Source organism: Pogona vitticeps, chromosome 4 (assembly GCF_051106095.1).
Source record: "Pogona vitticeps strain Pit_001003342236 chromosome 4, PviZW2.1, whole genome shotgun sequence".
In the NCBI taxonomy this organism is placed as follows: Eukaryota; Metazoa; Chordata; class Lepidosauria; order Squamata; family Agamidae; genus Pogona; species Pogona vitticeps.
In genome coordinates, this window is record NC_135786.1 from 71,016,127 (window position 1) to 71,034,053 (window position 17,927).

Genomic DNA, 17,927 nt, shown 5'->3' on the forward strand with positions numbered 1-17,927 from the left:
CCTGTCTAGATCTTGGTCAGCTGTACTCCCACATTTTCCAACACCCCAGACCATCATAACCCCTTTCCAGATACCCTTTTTATGATATAAAAATGGCCAATTACATGCCTGGACACCTCCAGGGATGCAGGTGAATATTAAAGGCTACTCTCCCACTGACTAGTTTTAGGTCAGGAACAGGCTTCTTCAAGAACCTGAACTGACTCTTACACTTCCAGAACTTGCTTGATGAGAAATGTAAAATTGGTTCATACCAGTAATTTGTATACACTTATTCAAAGTGTCTCTGAGTATGTAAAGAGTTTGTTTTCCTCCCCACTCATCAGTAGCAGCTTAAGTAAATATAATTTGATTAGGAAAGAGTGCACGCACACACTGGCAGTGCAAGTGAGGGAAAGATACCAGAGCTGACAATGTTGTCCTAATCATGCCTAACTCAAGCAAAACATTAACTTTCTTGGCAACATATTGTATGAATACAGCAATGTACATTCTGCCACTTCTGTCCTCCTGCCCACCCTTCCACTTCTATTCCAGTCAGTCTTCTATAAAAGAAAAACAGACTCTTGGCTACTTTTTTCTCTTGAGAACTATTAAAGGAAATTGACTCCAAGAATGTGAAGTGAACCTTTCACTCATTTCCTAGAACATTCAGTCTGTCTCCATGCACACTGAATTAAAATCAAGGAGGCGATAAGAGTTGGAGAAAAAGTGGCACCAATCCATTGCAGGCCTAAACCTACCAGCACACTTTTTAAAATGCAGCTCATATTCATATTAAGTCAGACAACAGATACCTCAAAAGCTCAGTACTGCCCACACTTATGTCAACTGCTTCCCCGAAATGGAGACAATCTTCCTGCATCACACCCATTTACTACATTTATACCTTGCCTTTCCTCCATTGAGTTCAATGTGTAATGTATGGTTTCCTTTCTCATTGACCCCAGTAACTTAAGCTATGAGAAAGTAACAGGCTGCAAGCTATCCAGTGCAAAGTTGATGTTAGATCTGACAAATTCAATCTCAGTATCATGCCACTCTGAAGAGTACAAATCTAGAACAACCTACACATAAAACAAAATGTCATTATTCTTTCTTCCTCCCCTTCAACATCAACAGAACCCCAGAAATGTTTGTAACTTATTCTAGAAGTTCACAACAGGCTGGTGTTATAGGGTAGGTGTTCCAATGTTCGGCAGCTGCAAGAATACAGCATCCCTAAATAATGATTTACATTCATGGAATTTGATGAGCAAGATGTATGTGCACATATATATATATAAGTCACAGCTTGGCAGTGAAACCACTGCAGTGGGTATAAGCAGGCTTCGGCATTTAAAAAGGGTGGCTTGTTTCACTGGTGTGCCTGCCTTTACTAAGGGAATTTTGTACTCGGTTTCACCTCATGTCAAGTGGAAGTAACTAGGAACTCATCCCTAAATAAAATTTGGGAGACAGATATCTCCTTATTATAGAAGCACATCAAGGTTTTTTTTAGTTCTGCTACGCATCCCATCTGACCAAGTACATCATTATTACTCTTGGGTTGTCAAATATTCCAAAGGGGAAAATTTCCATGGGATGATGCCAAACAGTGTTTCTACCACATGCTGTATAACCGTTGCTTTCTCCTGTATTCCCATTGATGAACATGACTATTCATATTTTTCCCAGTTGAAAGCTTGTTTTGCTGTAAAAGATTAACTAATTCTACACAGCATGTAATAATTTCCATAGAGTTAAGACATGAAAGCAACAACTTAAAAACACATAGAGCTCTACTAAACGGGTATAGTCCAAATTACTGCTCAGAACAGATTTTTTTTCTAATTAAACAAACTAAAGTTAGCATGTAATCTGGAAATAAGGCAGCAACGGTTATTTCATTTTTTTCTTCTATTAGCAGTATTTCAAGTTAATATCATCATTAATGTTAGCAGACAACAGTGAATGTTTTTATACTTCTACTTAATTTTTTTCCACTTACCTAGTCTTGCAAGATAAGTGGATGCAATTAAACACTTGCCAAGAGACTCTTCTCTCTTATAGGGGATGGACCAATGATCCGTTAAAACTCTGCTCTCCAGTTCATAAAGATTTGTTGTAGGAAACTCAATGCCTTCTCCAGAGCAGTTCCCATTTTCATCATTCTTCTGTTGAGGGAAAAGCTACATATGAAGCCTGTTTGAGCTGTTTTAGTTATTGGCAATAACACTTCTCCCTTCAACAGTGCTGCAGCTAGAGGCACTGGACCCCTGTATAATCCATATACAACTCTTATGACCACAAAAACATAACTACAAAGCACAAACACTTGATTCACACAGATACACACCAGATGAGTTTACTGTATTAACTGTATGTTAACTGCACAACCTCTCCCAACCCACATCAGCATCCTGGCATGCTCCAGCACCCTCCCCGGCCATCATGTGGAGCCACCATGCCAGGAAAGGGGGCTGCCCAGGCCACCACCATTGGATTGGGGGCTGCCACATCACCAACAGAGGCCTCAGTAAGTACAAGACCCACCTTTCTCAGACTACCTATTGGAGATGAATAGCAGCACAGTATTTATTTAATATTTATTTACTGAATATTTATTTATTGAAAACAAAACTGTGTATAACCAAAACCATGCAATTCAAGGGAGGTGTGCAAGGCGCTACACCTATACTAGAAAAGCAGACTACTGAAGTTCAAATTAACTCCCAAACAGTAACTTTACTTCTTAAGCCAGACCTCAAAATTAATTTGCTCTTTCTCTCACATAATTTCCATATTCAGTAGAAAAATTATAGAATTCTAGAAAAAAAGAGAGGACTAATGATGACTTCAGTATTCTGACATATAGCATAATGGACCAGTAAAACTAACACAGTATTGTTCCAATATGATTGGCCTAAAGTCTTCTTTCAAGACTGTTAATCCAACCTACTCAAAATTATGAAGAAATTACTAATACAAGTAACTTATAATAAATACACCTCCTAATAATTTAATAAGACTATTCTATAAGCCAATAGTTAGGAATATGTAAGGCAACCTTATCACGGGTGGAGTTCTTACTCGTTCAGTCAGCCACCAAAACAACATTCTGGTTTTCCCACAGTACCACAGTTTCCATCTTTGCTCATCTTTGCCTTCTAGCAAAGAGAAAGAAACACAGCTGCTATAATTTAGCACTACAGTGAATATGTGTGAAATGTCTCTCTTCTGTGCTTTTGCTAGACTACATTCCATTAAAAACAGAAAGCAGAAGGAAACAAATACAATGCTATGAGGCTAAACAACTCAAAAGCGACAACGCATACCTAAAATGCAAGCATCAAATAATGTGGGGGGTTGGGGGGGCACAACAGAATGCAACAGCACTGAAATAGGGAGCAGACAGCTCTCTTCATATTTTGAAAGGTTCTCTCCACTCTAAAAGTCTTTCAACTACTCCACATTTAGACAGCAAAATGTCAACCAAATCCAACTTACAATACCAATAAATATGGTATTTATTTGGTGTTCCCTTTATGTTTAGATAACTAAATAATTAATGCTGCTGTGGATAAGGAAATAAAAACACTACTTAGTAATTTAATTAAACTACTCATGCGGACTAATAACAGAAATTTATGTTCTTCTTGAAATATATCAATGATGATAGCAAACTGCCGCAAGAGGGACTCAGCCAGTTTGGAAACTATTCTGTTATTGGGTTATTTGCTACTTAAGTTTTCAGCTAACAAGCTCAATTACCAAGCAATTATCAGGAAGAAAAAAATGGTAGTTCTCTTATTCTGAAGAAATGTAGCTCGTGTGGACTGCATATGACTTCTACTTATTTATAATGTGGCAGTGAGGTCTGCTGTAGCACTTTCTTATCACTTTCCCTTCATATCCAGTTATTTCTACAATGATAAAAAAGCAAACAATAACAGGACCCCTCAAACCAGATTTCATTTTACAAGGCCTTAACTTTTCTACTCCATCATTTCTTTTAACTTTCTTACTGCTGCCCAGGACAAGAGCAAGTTGGGCAATTTAAATTGCTTGTTATAATTCATGGAAGGAGGCATCAACTTCTGTTGCTGTTTGTGAACAAAACTTTGGGCACCTTCAGTCTAAAGACATTCAAACACTTCTCAAAGCAATGAAAACTATGGAGTCTTCTATGTACAAAATGGATGGTTGTTTGCCATTGTTCTGCTTAAATTTTTGGGATGAAACATGATGAAAAGCCCTGCCAAGCATGTGTTTAATAATAAAACTCCCATAGATGTAGCTATCAAAAAGATGCAAACCATGACTCATGGTACATTGGCTAGTGAACAGGCTATTTTTGATCACTGTGTGCACTTGGACAAGTCTCAAAATCTGTGAGCCAGTAGTCACAAGTTCCATTTCCCCAGTATTAGCGTACTGTCTCATTTACTGTGTTCGTTTCTTGGTCTAAGTGCCACTAGCTCTGGACTAAAAACAACAAAACATTAATAAATTAATGCTTCCTGTATCTGAGAGCGAACATTAAGAACATTAAAACAGGAAACTGTTATCTAGGAAAGTAACAATAAGGAGGGATATTAAACAATACAGTCTTTCTGAAACATGAGATGACTAAAAATATAATTGTCTTTACCAAACTGGATTTCAGTGTGTCAAGCAGCACAGTATGAGAAAATAACAGATAAGGATGGCATGAGTATTCTAAGAAATGAAGCAAATGAAGCATGAACTCTTGCTCTTAAAAGCATTTTAACAATAAGTTTTAAAAAATAATTGTGTGTTTTAAAAATCCATTATAAATTTTAACAACTTATTTTTTTAAATAAATAATTTATTTTTATCTACTCTTGTACTATTCCAACCTGCTGGAAGGAAAATGACTCATGGGAGCTGACCTATACAGTACTCTCTAGCCACTTACCCCTTGGTCATGTGACTACCTAAATCAGCAGATCACTGCAAGAGAAGTGGCCAGAGAGAAACAGACACAGAATCTCATTAACAAACTTGCATCGAGTTTCACACAACACTGGTAACGTCCGTAGGTCTGAGCCAGATAGCATCCCAAGGAACATCTGAGGACTGCATCTCCATTTCTCTGAGATGTTAGTGGCTTTGGCCCAATTCACATCTCGAACAAGTTGCACTGTGGGAATCTACATCTTGTTTTCCCAGCACATTTCCAACATGGTTTTGGGTTTGACAAAACTGGGTAGGGTGTATATATTCAAAATGACATTTCTAGGATTCTACCAATGAAGGCTGTCTTTGCTACTTTTTCAGTAAAGCTGTCCTAAAGCAGACTTTGGGGTTGCAGATGAGATATTCAACAACCTAAAATATCTACCCTCTCAAGTGATACGCCCTCATAATATCATAAGACGTTATGCTGCACTTTTTATTAGTAAAACAAACACTGCTGTATATTTTCCTTGCTCTGAAGTGAAAGCCTAAGCAAAAGCACAGGAATGCAATTTTCTGCTATAGATTCTCCATTAAAGTGCAAGCACTCAAGGCAGCAGACTCCACTGCCACGTCTAGTTTCTTTTCAATGTCAAGAGAAATGTAGTAATCAATCATATTTTGTCTTATGAAATAATACCGTACATTCACAACTCTTTTCAAAGTTCTGTTTTAATATTTAGATGCTACTGCTTTATTTTATCAAACATTACCACTCAGATTAGCATGTTTCCACTGAATGAAAATACTACGCTATGCCATGCCATGAGGCAGAAGTCTTGACACCAAGGTTCCCTCTGAGTCGGGCCTACGGCTCGTACAACTCCACCTCCCTAAGTCCAGCTCTCTTCCTCCTCTGTGCAGTGATCACATCCAATCTCTTTGGTTCTGGTTGCAATGGAATCCTGTATGCAGGGGCGAGTCGAGCGTACGCACACACAGGGGTAAAGTTGTGTGTGAGAGAGGCAGAGCCCCACCCAGCAGGACTGAAGATTAGAGGTTACATTGCTTGATACACTATCTCCCCGAAAATAAGGTCTAACCTGAAAATAAGCCCTAGTATGATTTTTCAGGGTGCTCGTAATATAAGCCCTACCCCCAAAATAAGCCCCAGCTAAGTGAAACCCTGCCCTCCACCATTGTGCAGCAACCAGATGATGATGACGTGACTGTATTTGAATAAATGTAGATTTATAAACCCTAATGCATTTTTGGATCAAAAATTAATATAAGACCCTGTCTTATTTTTTGGGGAAACACGGTAATTACAATTCATTTTAAAAAAATCATACCCAGGATTATGTTTAGACCTGACTCCAGTGACTTTCCTTTAATGCAACTCTTTATACTCTTATATTAATAAAAAAAATCATCATCTGTTTTAGACAATGGCTAAAGGAAACAAAGAAACTTATGACTGAAATACAACAATTCAATTCAATAACCTTTATTGGCATAGGAAAATTAAAAGCACATAAATAAAAAGTCAATAAAAATAATAATAAATAGGAATAAACATAGTAGTTACATGGCTAAAAATGTAACAAGAAACATGACAGGGGATACTTGGGATTGTCTGGTTAATTTTTAGAGACCTGGGAGAAAAGAACCTTTGCAAGAAACTCGGCTACTAAGGCCATTTTTTCTTGTGAGTAGTCATCAAGGAGGAAACCTGTGAGTAGCTGGGGAGGGCCAGAAAAGTCTGAAATGATTGGGCCTAAGATACAAGCACGAATATCTTTAAACTCAAGACAGAAACAGAGAATGTGTTTGACTGAGTCGCGCTCTAAACCGCAGAAATTGCAGATTCTTTGCTCGAAAGGTACCCAAGCATATCGTTCCTTAAGAACCTCTGAAGGGAAAATGTTCAGCCGGGCAAACATAAAGGCCCTCCTGATAAAGGGGTTCACCAAGGACTGGAAATAAGAGTGTCCAGAACCAAAGGAGGGGAAGATACCGAAATGGATTGGGGAACATGGTATGACTGAAATATGTAAGAGATGTCAGATCTGATACTTAAATGTAAGCTGAAGTTTGAAGATGAATGTGTCTCTCTCCAGACACATTCATCTTCAAACTTCAGCTTACAAATAAGCATGTTTAAATGAAAGCTTCAAAAAAGATAAAGATTCTCCCAGGCCTTTTCTTATAAAAGAGTACTGTTCTAATTCAGAACCATTCAAAATGCTTATGGCAGGAATTAACTTCTAACATTGGCAATTTCCATTTAGCCCAACTCTCCTTTGGTGTTTCACTTCCTTATTAAAGCGGCTGTCACTGAATAGAACTTTTGACTGGGAAGATGACCAGAAAATGCCTCTACCAAACAGTTATCTGAAAGACACTTCCTGCCCAGCTGAGCTGATGTTTGTTCCATGCATAAATAGCCTTCCACTATTACCAATGACAAACATTTCCAGCACATTAAACAGCTTAGCTCTGCAAGAAGAAAATTGCCTCACACAGACTCTCAAAATCCTTTAAAACCGGCAGCTAATGACACTAGTAGGCAAGCTACAAAGACTGCAAGTATTTTTCTCAGTATATTCCTAACATGAGACTCCTTAACATTGGGAATACTCACCCATTGCATTTTCCAAAGGACTTGAAGATTTTATTAAGCTGCCTAAAGAAACAGCTACATTTTCAAATAACATAAACAAAAAGAAGGCACTGAGAGTTTGATACCAGTTTGATGACACACCTTCTCCCAATAATGACTTCTTGTTTATATCAGGTTTCATATGGATGCCAAATTGTGCAATTTACACAAAAGCTTCACAGGGCAGGAACACACAACACTTCCATATCTAAGATTCTAAAAAATATCTCCTTTAAAGATTAGCAAGACAAGGATATGTTAATTCCAAAATGAAACACTTCAGTCCCACTAATATAAATGGAAGATTCTTTAGCACCTATTTATCTAACTAAAATCAAAGTACCATAAAATTGGTTGTTGTAGGTTTTTTAGGCTGTTTGGCTGTGCTCTGGAGGTTTTTCTTCTCTGCAGCCGGCATCTTCAGAACACAGAGAGTTCTAAACCCTGTCCTCTGAAGATGCGGTCACAGAGATTGGCAAAACGTTAGGAAGAGAAGCTTCCAGAACAGCCAAACAGCCCGAAAAACCTACAACCATCGGATCTGGGCCATGAACGCCTTCGAGAATACACCATAAAATTGTTTATATTGGGTAAGCAAAACTGGCAATTCATGCCCATCTCTACTGGGCTCTAAAAAGATACTGAGCTTGGTGACAGGCAAGGATTGTAGGGAGATTACATACGTTGCTTGGGTCTCTTTCTTATAGAAGGGGTTTAATAATACTAATTACATGCTGGCAAGTCAACTTATGGAGATACTTTCCATAGTTTTCTAGATACAGAATATTCAGGTTTACCATCCTTTTCTTCTGGGAGCACCCCGGGACAGTACAGCTTGCCTAAGGCTACACAGGTTGGTTCTTCTCCCAGGAGACATAGTAGGAAATTGAACTTCCAGTCTCTAGCACTGTAGTAAAGTACCCAACTCACTAAGCTATCTAATCATATTTCATTTGTCAACCTATTCACTAAATAACAATTTGCTGAATGACTTTTTTGCTGTATTTTCTAACTAAAAATTTATAGGTACTGAGACAGCTGCTGAGAGGTTGCAAGCATAATTGCTTGCTGTCACCAGAACAGTAAATAGATAGCAAACTGGAAAAACTGTGATCAGCACTCTGATAAGGGTATCAAAAATATTAGGATAATTCCCAATTATTAAAGGTCCACAAATGTGGTCTATATTTTGCACTGGATATATCACATCACTGTATGAACCTTAGAGATAAAGAGATATATACAATATGTAAATAAGTTGTTCTAAATCATTTCCACCTAGATCTGGGAAATATATATTTAATCCATATTCTAACTTAACAAACCTTTCTAAATTGTATCTCATAAAGAAAAAATTAACTATGCAACATCAATATAGGCAACAATTACCAACATCAGGTAATACAGTGGTGCCTCGCATAACGGGCGCAACGTTTAATGACGAATCTGCATAGCGACGATGGTTTTGCGATCGATTTTGCGATGGCATAACAATGTTTCCTATGGGGGAAAATCGCTTTGCGAAGATCGGTCAGCTGTTTCGCTTACCGATTTTCGCACAGCGATGATTTTTCCCCAGCTGATCGGCGGTTCCAAAATGGCCGCCTCGTAAAACAGGGACGGATTCCTCGCTTACCAGGCAGCTAAAATGGCCGCCGTATGGAGGATTTTCGCTTAAAAGGTAGGTTTTAAGCCCATAGGAACGCATTGAAGGGGTTTCAATGCATTCCTATGGGCTTTTTAATTTCGCATAGCGACGAATCCGCATAGCGATGATTTTTGCTGCACGGATTATTGTCGCTATGCGCGGCACCACTGTATACTGTACTAAAGGCAGCCCTCTTCAGAATGGTGCCCATCAGATGCTTTGGATTACAAGCCCTCTAGTACTGTACCTAACATCTTCCATGATGAAAGACACAGTACAGTATCTGTAAAAGACCAAACTGGACAACAGAGACAGAAAGTGATTTACATGAGTACTATACTATACTATACTATACTATACTATACTATACTATACTATACTATACTATACTATAAAGCATAACATGTTTTTTTTACTCATAAGAATTCCACACATAGAACATTCAAGTTAGGAAAACCTTTCTTACTCAACATTCAAATCTAAGAAATTTGTAATACATTATGTGGCCTTGGTTATCCTGTTTAAAATGAGAGATGCCAAGAAACCCTGTGGGCCCAGACCAGGTATAGGTATTGAGATCTTCCTGATGCCTTACTCAAAGAAGTACAGTACTGGGTGTTAGATGCTCCCTAAAGCTAAGTTGCAAAGGACAATGGGAATACCCTTGCTTGAATGATAGCTCCCACATGGTGGTGGCAAAAGCCCACACCATAGCAGTCTTCTGGCCACAAGAGCATCCTGTTCCCCCACCCCATGCATTCTAATTTTGCACAGAATTACCTGTCAAAGCAGCCCTCTAGTTCTACTAAATCCAAAATCAGCATGAGCCATGTGGAAGCGGGAGAAAGAGAAGCTCAGGGTATGGTTACAAACTGAAAAACTCCTGGGTTTGCATCAGTTTTAGCACACGTGAAATAAATTTAAAATATCTGTTCACACGGCATACAGCTAAGTGTGCATTTTTAGGCAGAAAAGCAAGTTATTTTTAACAGCCTTAAGGGTGCTGTCTATTTTATCCACTTATGAAATTTGTTCTGAATCGGTTTGGCATATGTGAATACCTTTCTCGGAGTAAATTGTGTCTGTGGGATTTGTCAAATATTATATTGCAGGAACACAAGTTTCGGACTAAAGGATATCCTTCAGACTGAACTCTTAAATGTTTTTTTTCCTATCTTTTAAATTACTTAAGTGCTGGAAACTGCTGAAAAACTGCCTCACAGGTGGCTTACTGTACCTTGCTGTCCTCTTAGGATCTAGCATTATCCCACTTTGAAATGCATTAAAAACCAAGTAAATTATTAAAAATAACTGAAAACATAGCAATACAAGGAAACAGGAGAAGGAACAACAGAAGGATCTGTAATGAGAGTCCCAGGGGAAGTTCCCTCTTCACCCATCTCCTTCAGCACAATGGCACCTGCCCTCTCCAATGAAGGGCTACTGAGTATGCTCTCTCATACACGCACATGCACGCATGCAAGAAAACAGGAAGAGAAGGGTGGTCGGCATCAAATCCGCTAATTAAAACTAGTCCCAATATGATGCACACCTTGAACCAAAAACCATGTGAATATCATGTGACTTTAAATCAATTTCAAACACCCAGTTTCAGCTGTTGATTCATTTTCATATTTTAACCACACCCTCACTCATCTCTCAATAAATTCTCCAGTTCTTTCTTACCATACCCCCTATGTGACAGGATTATCATGAAGACAAATAAGTTTAGAAAAACACTCAGCACTCTAAAAGAACTGTACCTTAAATTATTAATTGCTCTACAAGGATTAAGCATTAATAAAGTGATTCAGAATGTGTTCTGAATGATGCAATGCTCTTAAATAAAAAGCCTGTATGAGCAAAGTTCTCCATAGCAATTGCACGTGCATGAATATATAAAAGAGAGAGCATGGATTTTGGACAGGGGATACATTTCTATGAAGTGTTCTTCTAATCTTGAATCTTCAGTCCCTCCAAGATGGAAAGATTAGAAGGGTCACAGCAGAATACTTGTATTACACCAGTTGGTCTACAGAGGCTGGGAGAGCAGTTGAGAGCACATTTTCTCCACATTTAGTGAAGAATCATATTTCTGATAAGAGGAAAAGCAATGTATTGTTAATTTAGAGTATGTTACCACATATTGTTCAAACAGGCACTAACATCCATACCTACATGTGTATCAGATATAGTGATCATTTACAGGGATATAGACAAAGCCCTCTGAAAAGTATTACAAAGAAACGGCACAGCATTCATGTTTACAAAATAAGGGTTTGTTATAAAGCAATCTCTACCACCAGACTGACTACCTTCACTGGCAGAGACAGAAAAAAAAGGTACGGATTTAAAATTCATTAAAGAAAAGGGGAGGTCACTGGGGACATTGCCTGAAATCCTGTTGCTTAGTATACTAAGATACATTGGAATAGAGCCACTGAATCAATAATAATTTGGTAAATCAACTCCTCCATAAGTTCCATTAATTGCAATGGGCCTACTCTAGTTCCAACTTACTTTAGCATAGTTAATCACGAGTAGGCCTATTTAAATCAAAGGAACTTACATAGGAGTTGATTCATCAAACTTCCAGTGATTCAATGGACTTACTTTACTAAGCAACAGGATCTAAGCACAGATCTAAACACAGATCTACCCAAATCACTCGCCATAGCCAGGAGGGATGGTTGAGGGGCCTAACGCCGAGAGGGGCCCGGAGAGAAAGAACAAGTAACCGGGCCTTCTTGGCAATGGCCCCTTGGCTCTGGAATAACCTCCCATCAGTGATCCGTCTGGCTCCCTCACTGGGTGTTTTTAAGAGCCAATTAAAAACTTGGCTCTTTCAGCAGGCCTTCCCTCCTGTCAATACTTCACTTTATTTTTACTATAATTTTCTGTTTTCCCATCTTGAGCACTACTAAGCATTACTAATTACAGTACTATTGTTTAGAATCGTTTTTAATTGTTTTTAACTATTTTAGCTTATAATGTTTGATAGAACCCGCCCAGAGTAGACTTTGTCTAAAAGGGCGGGATAGAAATCTAATAAATAAATAAATACATTTTAGTCATTATAAAACAAATATTAGGAAGTTATGTATGACAGGGGTTTCTCTGAATTTTGATGGAATAGGTTGGCCAACCAAGTAAGAATAGAGTTCAGATGAAAATGCTACAGTATTTACTTTATCCACAAAGCAGATGCTTTGAAAGTTGTGAATGTATTAAACCACCCAATTCACCTTTTTTTTTTTTTTGCCATGGACAATATGAAAGGAATACAGGCTGAATCAGAATTTCATAAGTTGCATAATGAACCTTATAAGGCAGTGTATGAAGAATTGTGTCCAGTCTGTGCCCCTTCAAATATGCCAGAGGCTCCAGGGAGATATATGGTCCCCATTGTGAATGGCTGCATTAAACAACAAGACCATATCCAGGATTATGCTTAGACCTGCCTTCAATTATTTCAGTAAAAAAAGGAAACACAAAGCAGATACGCACATGTGTTTAGAAGCAAGGGAAACCTCACTTCCTGCACAGGCTATCCTTTGGTTTACTGTATAGGCTTTTGATCATGAATTCACAAGGACATACTCACCCACCCAAATCCAATATATCCAAAGGTAGCTTCAAAATAACCAAGAGAGGCTAATGTGATTAGATTCATGATCACAGAAGCACAGATAATTATGTGGAGACCAACTTGCAAGAAATAACATAACTTCTCACAATGAAGTCACAGATATATAGGATTCAGAGGGATCCTGCAACAAAATCAGGCTGTGTGCAGGGAATCCTGTACATGTCAAGGGAAAGAAAAAGATTATGATCTTATTATTTTGGCATGAATGGAAGCTGACTGGAAATTTGTAAGGGGACTGAAGGCCTACTTGGGCTACAGCAGAGACATGGTTCCTACGAACAGGAGAAAGGACCTGTGGGAAGATAGGTTTCAGCTTATACACGTATTCTTCCTCCACCGATACTTCTCCCTGCCTGAAAACAAAGATCTTTCACTTAGAAATAGTACACTGTTTCTTCTAAAAAATTTTAAGCCTATTGCTTATATACCAACCAACGGTGCTGAAATCACTCTTTGGGTGGTTTACAATTTAATTATACGGGCTACATATCCCTCCTCCTCCAGCAAGCTGGGCATTTAATTTACCAAGCTCGGAACGATGGAAGGCTGAGTGAAAATTGAGCCAGCTACCAGGAACTGAACCCCAGTCATGAGCAGAGTTTTGGCTGCAGTACTGCGGTTTAACCACTGTGCCACAAGGCTCACTCTTTTAAAGCCTCACTCTTCGGTTGAACACTCCCAGACTGGATTACAAAAAATGAATTAAAGGAATACAGTACTGTAAACCACCTAAAGGAAAGAGAGGAATGAGGATAGAAAGCAATTTTACTATCAAAAGGAAGGCCATGAAAGAGTGAAAGGTTAGGGCTCCAAGGGCTACATGTAGACCTGGCAGTGTGGCACCTGCAAGTTCCTCTGCCTCATCAGAACTTGTTTTTCTTATTTTTAAGAGAAAGAAAATATTAACTACTAATAAATGTAACATTTTTAACACAGTAATATAGAAAAACAGGTCACAATAACATTGGCAACAAATACAGGAAATGCTATAGGTTTAGGACACATTGATTCACATCATTTCCTACTGAACATGTGACCAATGTATCCTCTAATTTTCAGCCCCACTGGGTGGGGTTCTGCCTATCTCTCATGTGACTTCTCCCCTGCGAGTACACATTACTCTGCACACACACACACCAAACACATAGGGTTCCATCATGACCAGAACCAAGGGGGCTGCGAGGAGGAGGAGGAAAGCTGCGCAGAAGGAGGCAGAGTCATGTGCACAGCCACACACTTTTTAGAGGGATTGTTGCACATGACACAAAAGAACATGCAAATTAGCCTGGAGTCCGTTCCCCCCCCCCATCTGTAGTTTTTCTTTTGCTGCTGGGGCTTCTACATGTTTACAAATTGATCCATTTGCACAAGTTCAGGTAATGTGTTTGTTTGAACCAATACAGAAGACTCCAGACTAATTTGCAAATAATATCACAGAGCCAAGCATCAACTGCTGGTCTGGCTACAGCTGCATTTCAAAGCAAGCTGAAGAAAGTGAACAAGGGGGGGGGGGGTGAAAGGCGGCAAAGCTCCAGAATAGGAGGGCTCTATCTTTCAAATAATACACTTTCCTTTTTTTAAATAGCTGAGTGTCAGCGCTAATGCAGTAGTAGAGCAGCCAGAAAGTGAAAAAAATGAGAATGAGAAAAGGAAACCAGAAAATCAATACTCTCTCCTTGTTTACTGCTTATAAACAAGACTTCTGTCTTTTCCACCCATGTAGCCACTTTTGAACTGACCTACAGAACCTCAAACTCCCCAGTGCAATTTCACAAAGGGTGAATGGGAGTGAATTCACATTTCTCTTGCTGTAGCTGCATCCATAGACATGTATACCAACAGCAGTAAAGTTTCCATGTACTAATGTACCTTCTTCTACACACAGTTTCCTCATTTTTATTCTTAACTTTTTTTCATTTCCTCAAGGTAATAAGCAAATAATGCCCCCATTACAAGAGACTACAAAAACAACAAAAAAGGCTAATTTAGGACAGTGGCTGCCTATACTCATATTCCATGGAATAACTGGAGTAATTCAAATGCAAGAGGGAAAAACACATTGGACAAACACAGTCCTATCAAATTTAAGGCAGCAGAACCTTGGATGAACTTCCTTTCGGTCACATGTGGGTTCTTAGTATATAGACAATAGTTATCTATTATGGGAGCTTTCAGTTATTTTACTGAAGACTGATAATTTAAAAATGTAATTCCTGTTTCCAACAAAGTACACTTTAAATGTTTTAATAAAAAACCATTAATAATTTCATAACCAACTAATGAGAAATACTTAATACTCAAATATATAACTGACATGATTAGTTGACTAGTATCTTTGAACACACTCTGGAACAGCATTTTTCAAATTACATGTAATTGTACTAGGAAGCCTTATGCTTTCTGTTATAAACACCAGCAATAGGATTTAGAAATATCTAAAGAAGGGGGTGGGGAGAGTGGCTGCTTTATAATATAATGCAGCCCTAGAGTTGCTGGGGCAGTGTTCCAAGAGTAGCAAGGAAGATCAGAAACCCTCATCAAAGAATAGAAAATGATTTCCCTTCTTTCTCCAGCTTCAAAGCTCTCAGATGGGAAGGAGGACAACAGAGGCTCTGAACCTGCGCTATCCAAAATTATTTTTACTTGTCCACATCATCCTCCAACTACTGCTGGATAGCTCAGTAGTTTAGGCACCTGGTTGGAAGTTTGGGGAGTTCAGTTCCCCACTGTGCATCCTTGACAAGGGCTGGGCTCGACAATTCATAGGGTCCCTTTCAATTCTGCACCAAACATTTACACAAGCCAAAGAATCAGTTTTAATTCACACATCTGAGGGCTACACAAATAACAACTTGATTGCATTTGTCAATTTGTTCTAAGTGGCTAAGATTTTCAGAACATGTTCAATTTACAGGGCAGACTATATAGTAATTCAACACATTACGTAACAGTGTGCTTTTGCAAAGCAAAGAAAAAATAATGAAGAAAGGCAACAGATCTTAATTCACCTGAATTTCAGAGGCAGAAATATGTTCAAGAGGAACAACTGTTCTGGGGATGCTAGCAAAAACAAATAACCTCTAATAAAAAATTCTAGGAATTTCAGGTCCAATTTCAAATGGAACCATACTATTTGTTCACAAAGCAGCAAAACCTTCACCCACCAAGCACAATTATTGCAGGAGCACTGCTGGTGTTTGAAGTAATATTCAATACCTTAAGCCCTCCTTCATTTGCCCTTATGTCCCATTTCTGGCATATCTCAATCATGTAGAAAGCAAGATGTTTCTTAAGATGGAAACGTTTTGCTAAAAGTTATCAAGACTATCAAAACTGCTAACCACTGCCTATCATTTCTGTCATCTTTTGGGGGAGGGTTACAACAAAGCCCCCAAAATGCAGGGAAGTCAGGGTGCGGCATCAGCTTCATGTAAGCAAAGAAAGAAAACATCGATCAATCTGAACACGTGAAAAGAAGTTGTCTAGTTCGCACCCATTCACCACCACAGCCCAACCAAGACACAATAGTGAGGCTGAAGATCACTTTCTTCTTCCAAGCAGGACACGCAGAGGAGAGACTAGCGACCCAGTGCAGGGGAAACATCGGACAGTTTACAAAAGACAAATCAGGAAAACCTGCCCACTTGGGTCGGAAACTCAAGACCACGGGATTGACAAAAGCGCTCCAGTTTGGAAAGGGCCTCCCTCGTTCGCCCTCAGCTCCGCAATTCACCCGTGGAAACCGCGAGCTGCAGGAGTGGGAAAACCCAGCTCTTCGTCCTCCGAAAGGGACGAAGGAGGGATTTTTCATGGCAATTCCTACGGGCGCCTCGTTCCTAAATCCTCCACCTCTATGAGAATCGGAGACAAGAAAACTACGAGCAAAAAAGCAGGACGGACAAACGCCATCTACCCAGGCGGGGATCCGGGCCCCCCTCGGCGCCGAAGGGGCTCCCGCAGGGCAGCCCCCGCTTCCTTTCCCTCGCCCCGTCCTCCCTCCTCCGCCCTGCGGCGGTTACCTCGTTCTCCACCACCTCATGGTAAGCAGGGGGCGGGTCAAAGCCGGTGCCGGTACTGCTCCCCCCGCCGGTGCCGCCTCCGCCGGTGCCGTCCACGTCTCCTCCGCCCCGAGAGCCGCCGCTTGGCTGGGGCCCTCCCGGTCCACCACCACCACCACCACTACTGCCGGTGGTGCCGCCGCCGCCTCCCTGTCCCCCGCCGCCGCCGCCGCTGTCCATAGGCTCGTAGTGGAGGCCGGGCCGCTCGTTGGTGAGCAGCGCCACAGCTTCGTTAATGTCATTCTTGGCCAGGCGGAGCGCCCTGCGGATGGCGGCCGCATCCGAGAAGCCCATGCACAGCAGCGTGGTCATATGCTGCTCCTCTTCGCTTTCCATGGCGTCCTTCTCTGCTCAGGTTCAGGCGTTGCTCCCGCTACTAGAGGTACCGTTGCCGCCACCCGCTCTGCGCGCCGCCATGTTGGTAGGAGCCTCCGCCTTCCTGTCCTCTCCGCCTCTCCTCTCCCCCGCCCCTCACGAGCCAGCCGCCTTCTTCTTCGCCGCCGCCGCCTCAGGGTAGGACGACAACCGGCCCCACACCCATCCGGAAGCGTCCCGCCGAAGCCCCGATGGGAAGACAAAAGAGCCGCCGTAGTCACGTGCCGGGGGAGGGGAGGGGAGGCCGCTATTCGAACATGAATGGAAAGTGGTGGGAGGAGTTGGTGCGCAGGGGGTGTGTGTTGTCATGGGAACCGCAGAAGCGGCCTACGATGGAATCCCACAAATCCAGCTTTAGGTTGAGGAGATCTTACTACAGTACATGCCAGCCCAGGATAAATAAACAATGTATAATAACAGAGCTGAAGTAACGGCAGACGGAGGGCACGGACGATTACTCACGTCCGCTAAAGACTACGTTGCAAAACATCTGCTTAATATTTCACTTTTTACTTTTAAATGGTTTTAATTAATTAATTTTATTTTTAGTTCATCGTTCCAAAGAAAGCTCTTTTAACCCATCAGCGAAAGTTTCCAAAATTATTTGGGAGCAAGTCCGATTGGAATTTTATA

The 17,927-nt window shown here is 40.4% G+C and overlaps 1 protein-coding gene across 3 annotated transcripts in view; it reads right to left on the reverse strand.

Moving 5' to 3' along the window:
• The window catches only part of USP24 (ubiquitin specific peptidase 24), a 99,414-nt gene extending 82,012 nt beyond the window's left edge, over positions 1 to 17,402 (reverse strand). For all 3 annotated transcript variants that reach the window (XR_002301115.3, XM_072997663.2, XM_020799678.3), the window contains exons 1-2: positions 16,881 to 17,402; positions 1,991 to 2,156 (exon numbers count right to left, since the gene is read on the reverse strand). Coding sequence is in view for 2 of the 3 variants with exons in the window: in XM_072997663.2 (XP_072853764.2) it covers positions 1,991 to 2,156; positions 16,881 to 17,255 (541 nt within the window). In the remaining variant the exon portion in view is untranslated. The remainder of the gene's footprint in view (positions 1 to 1,990; positions 2,157 to 16,880) is intronic.
• Positions 17,403 to 17,927: the final 525 nt, after the last annotated feature.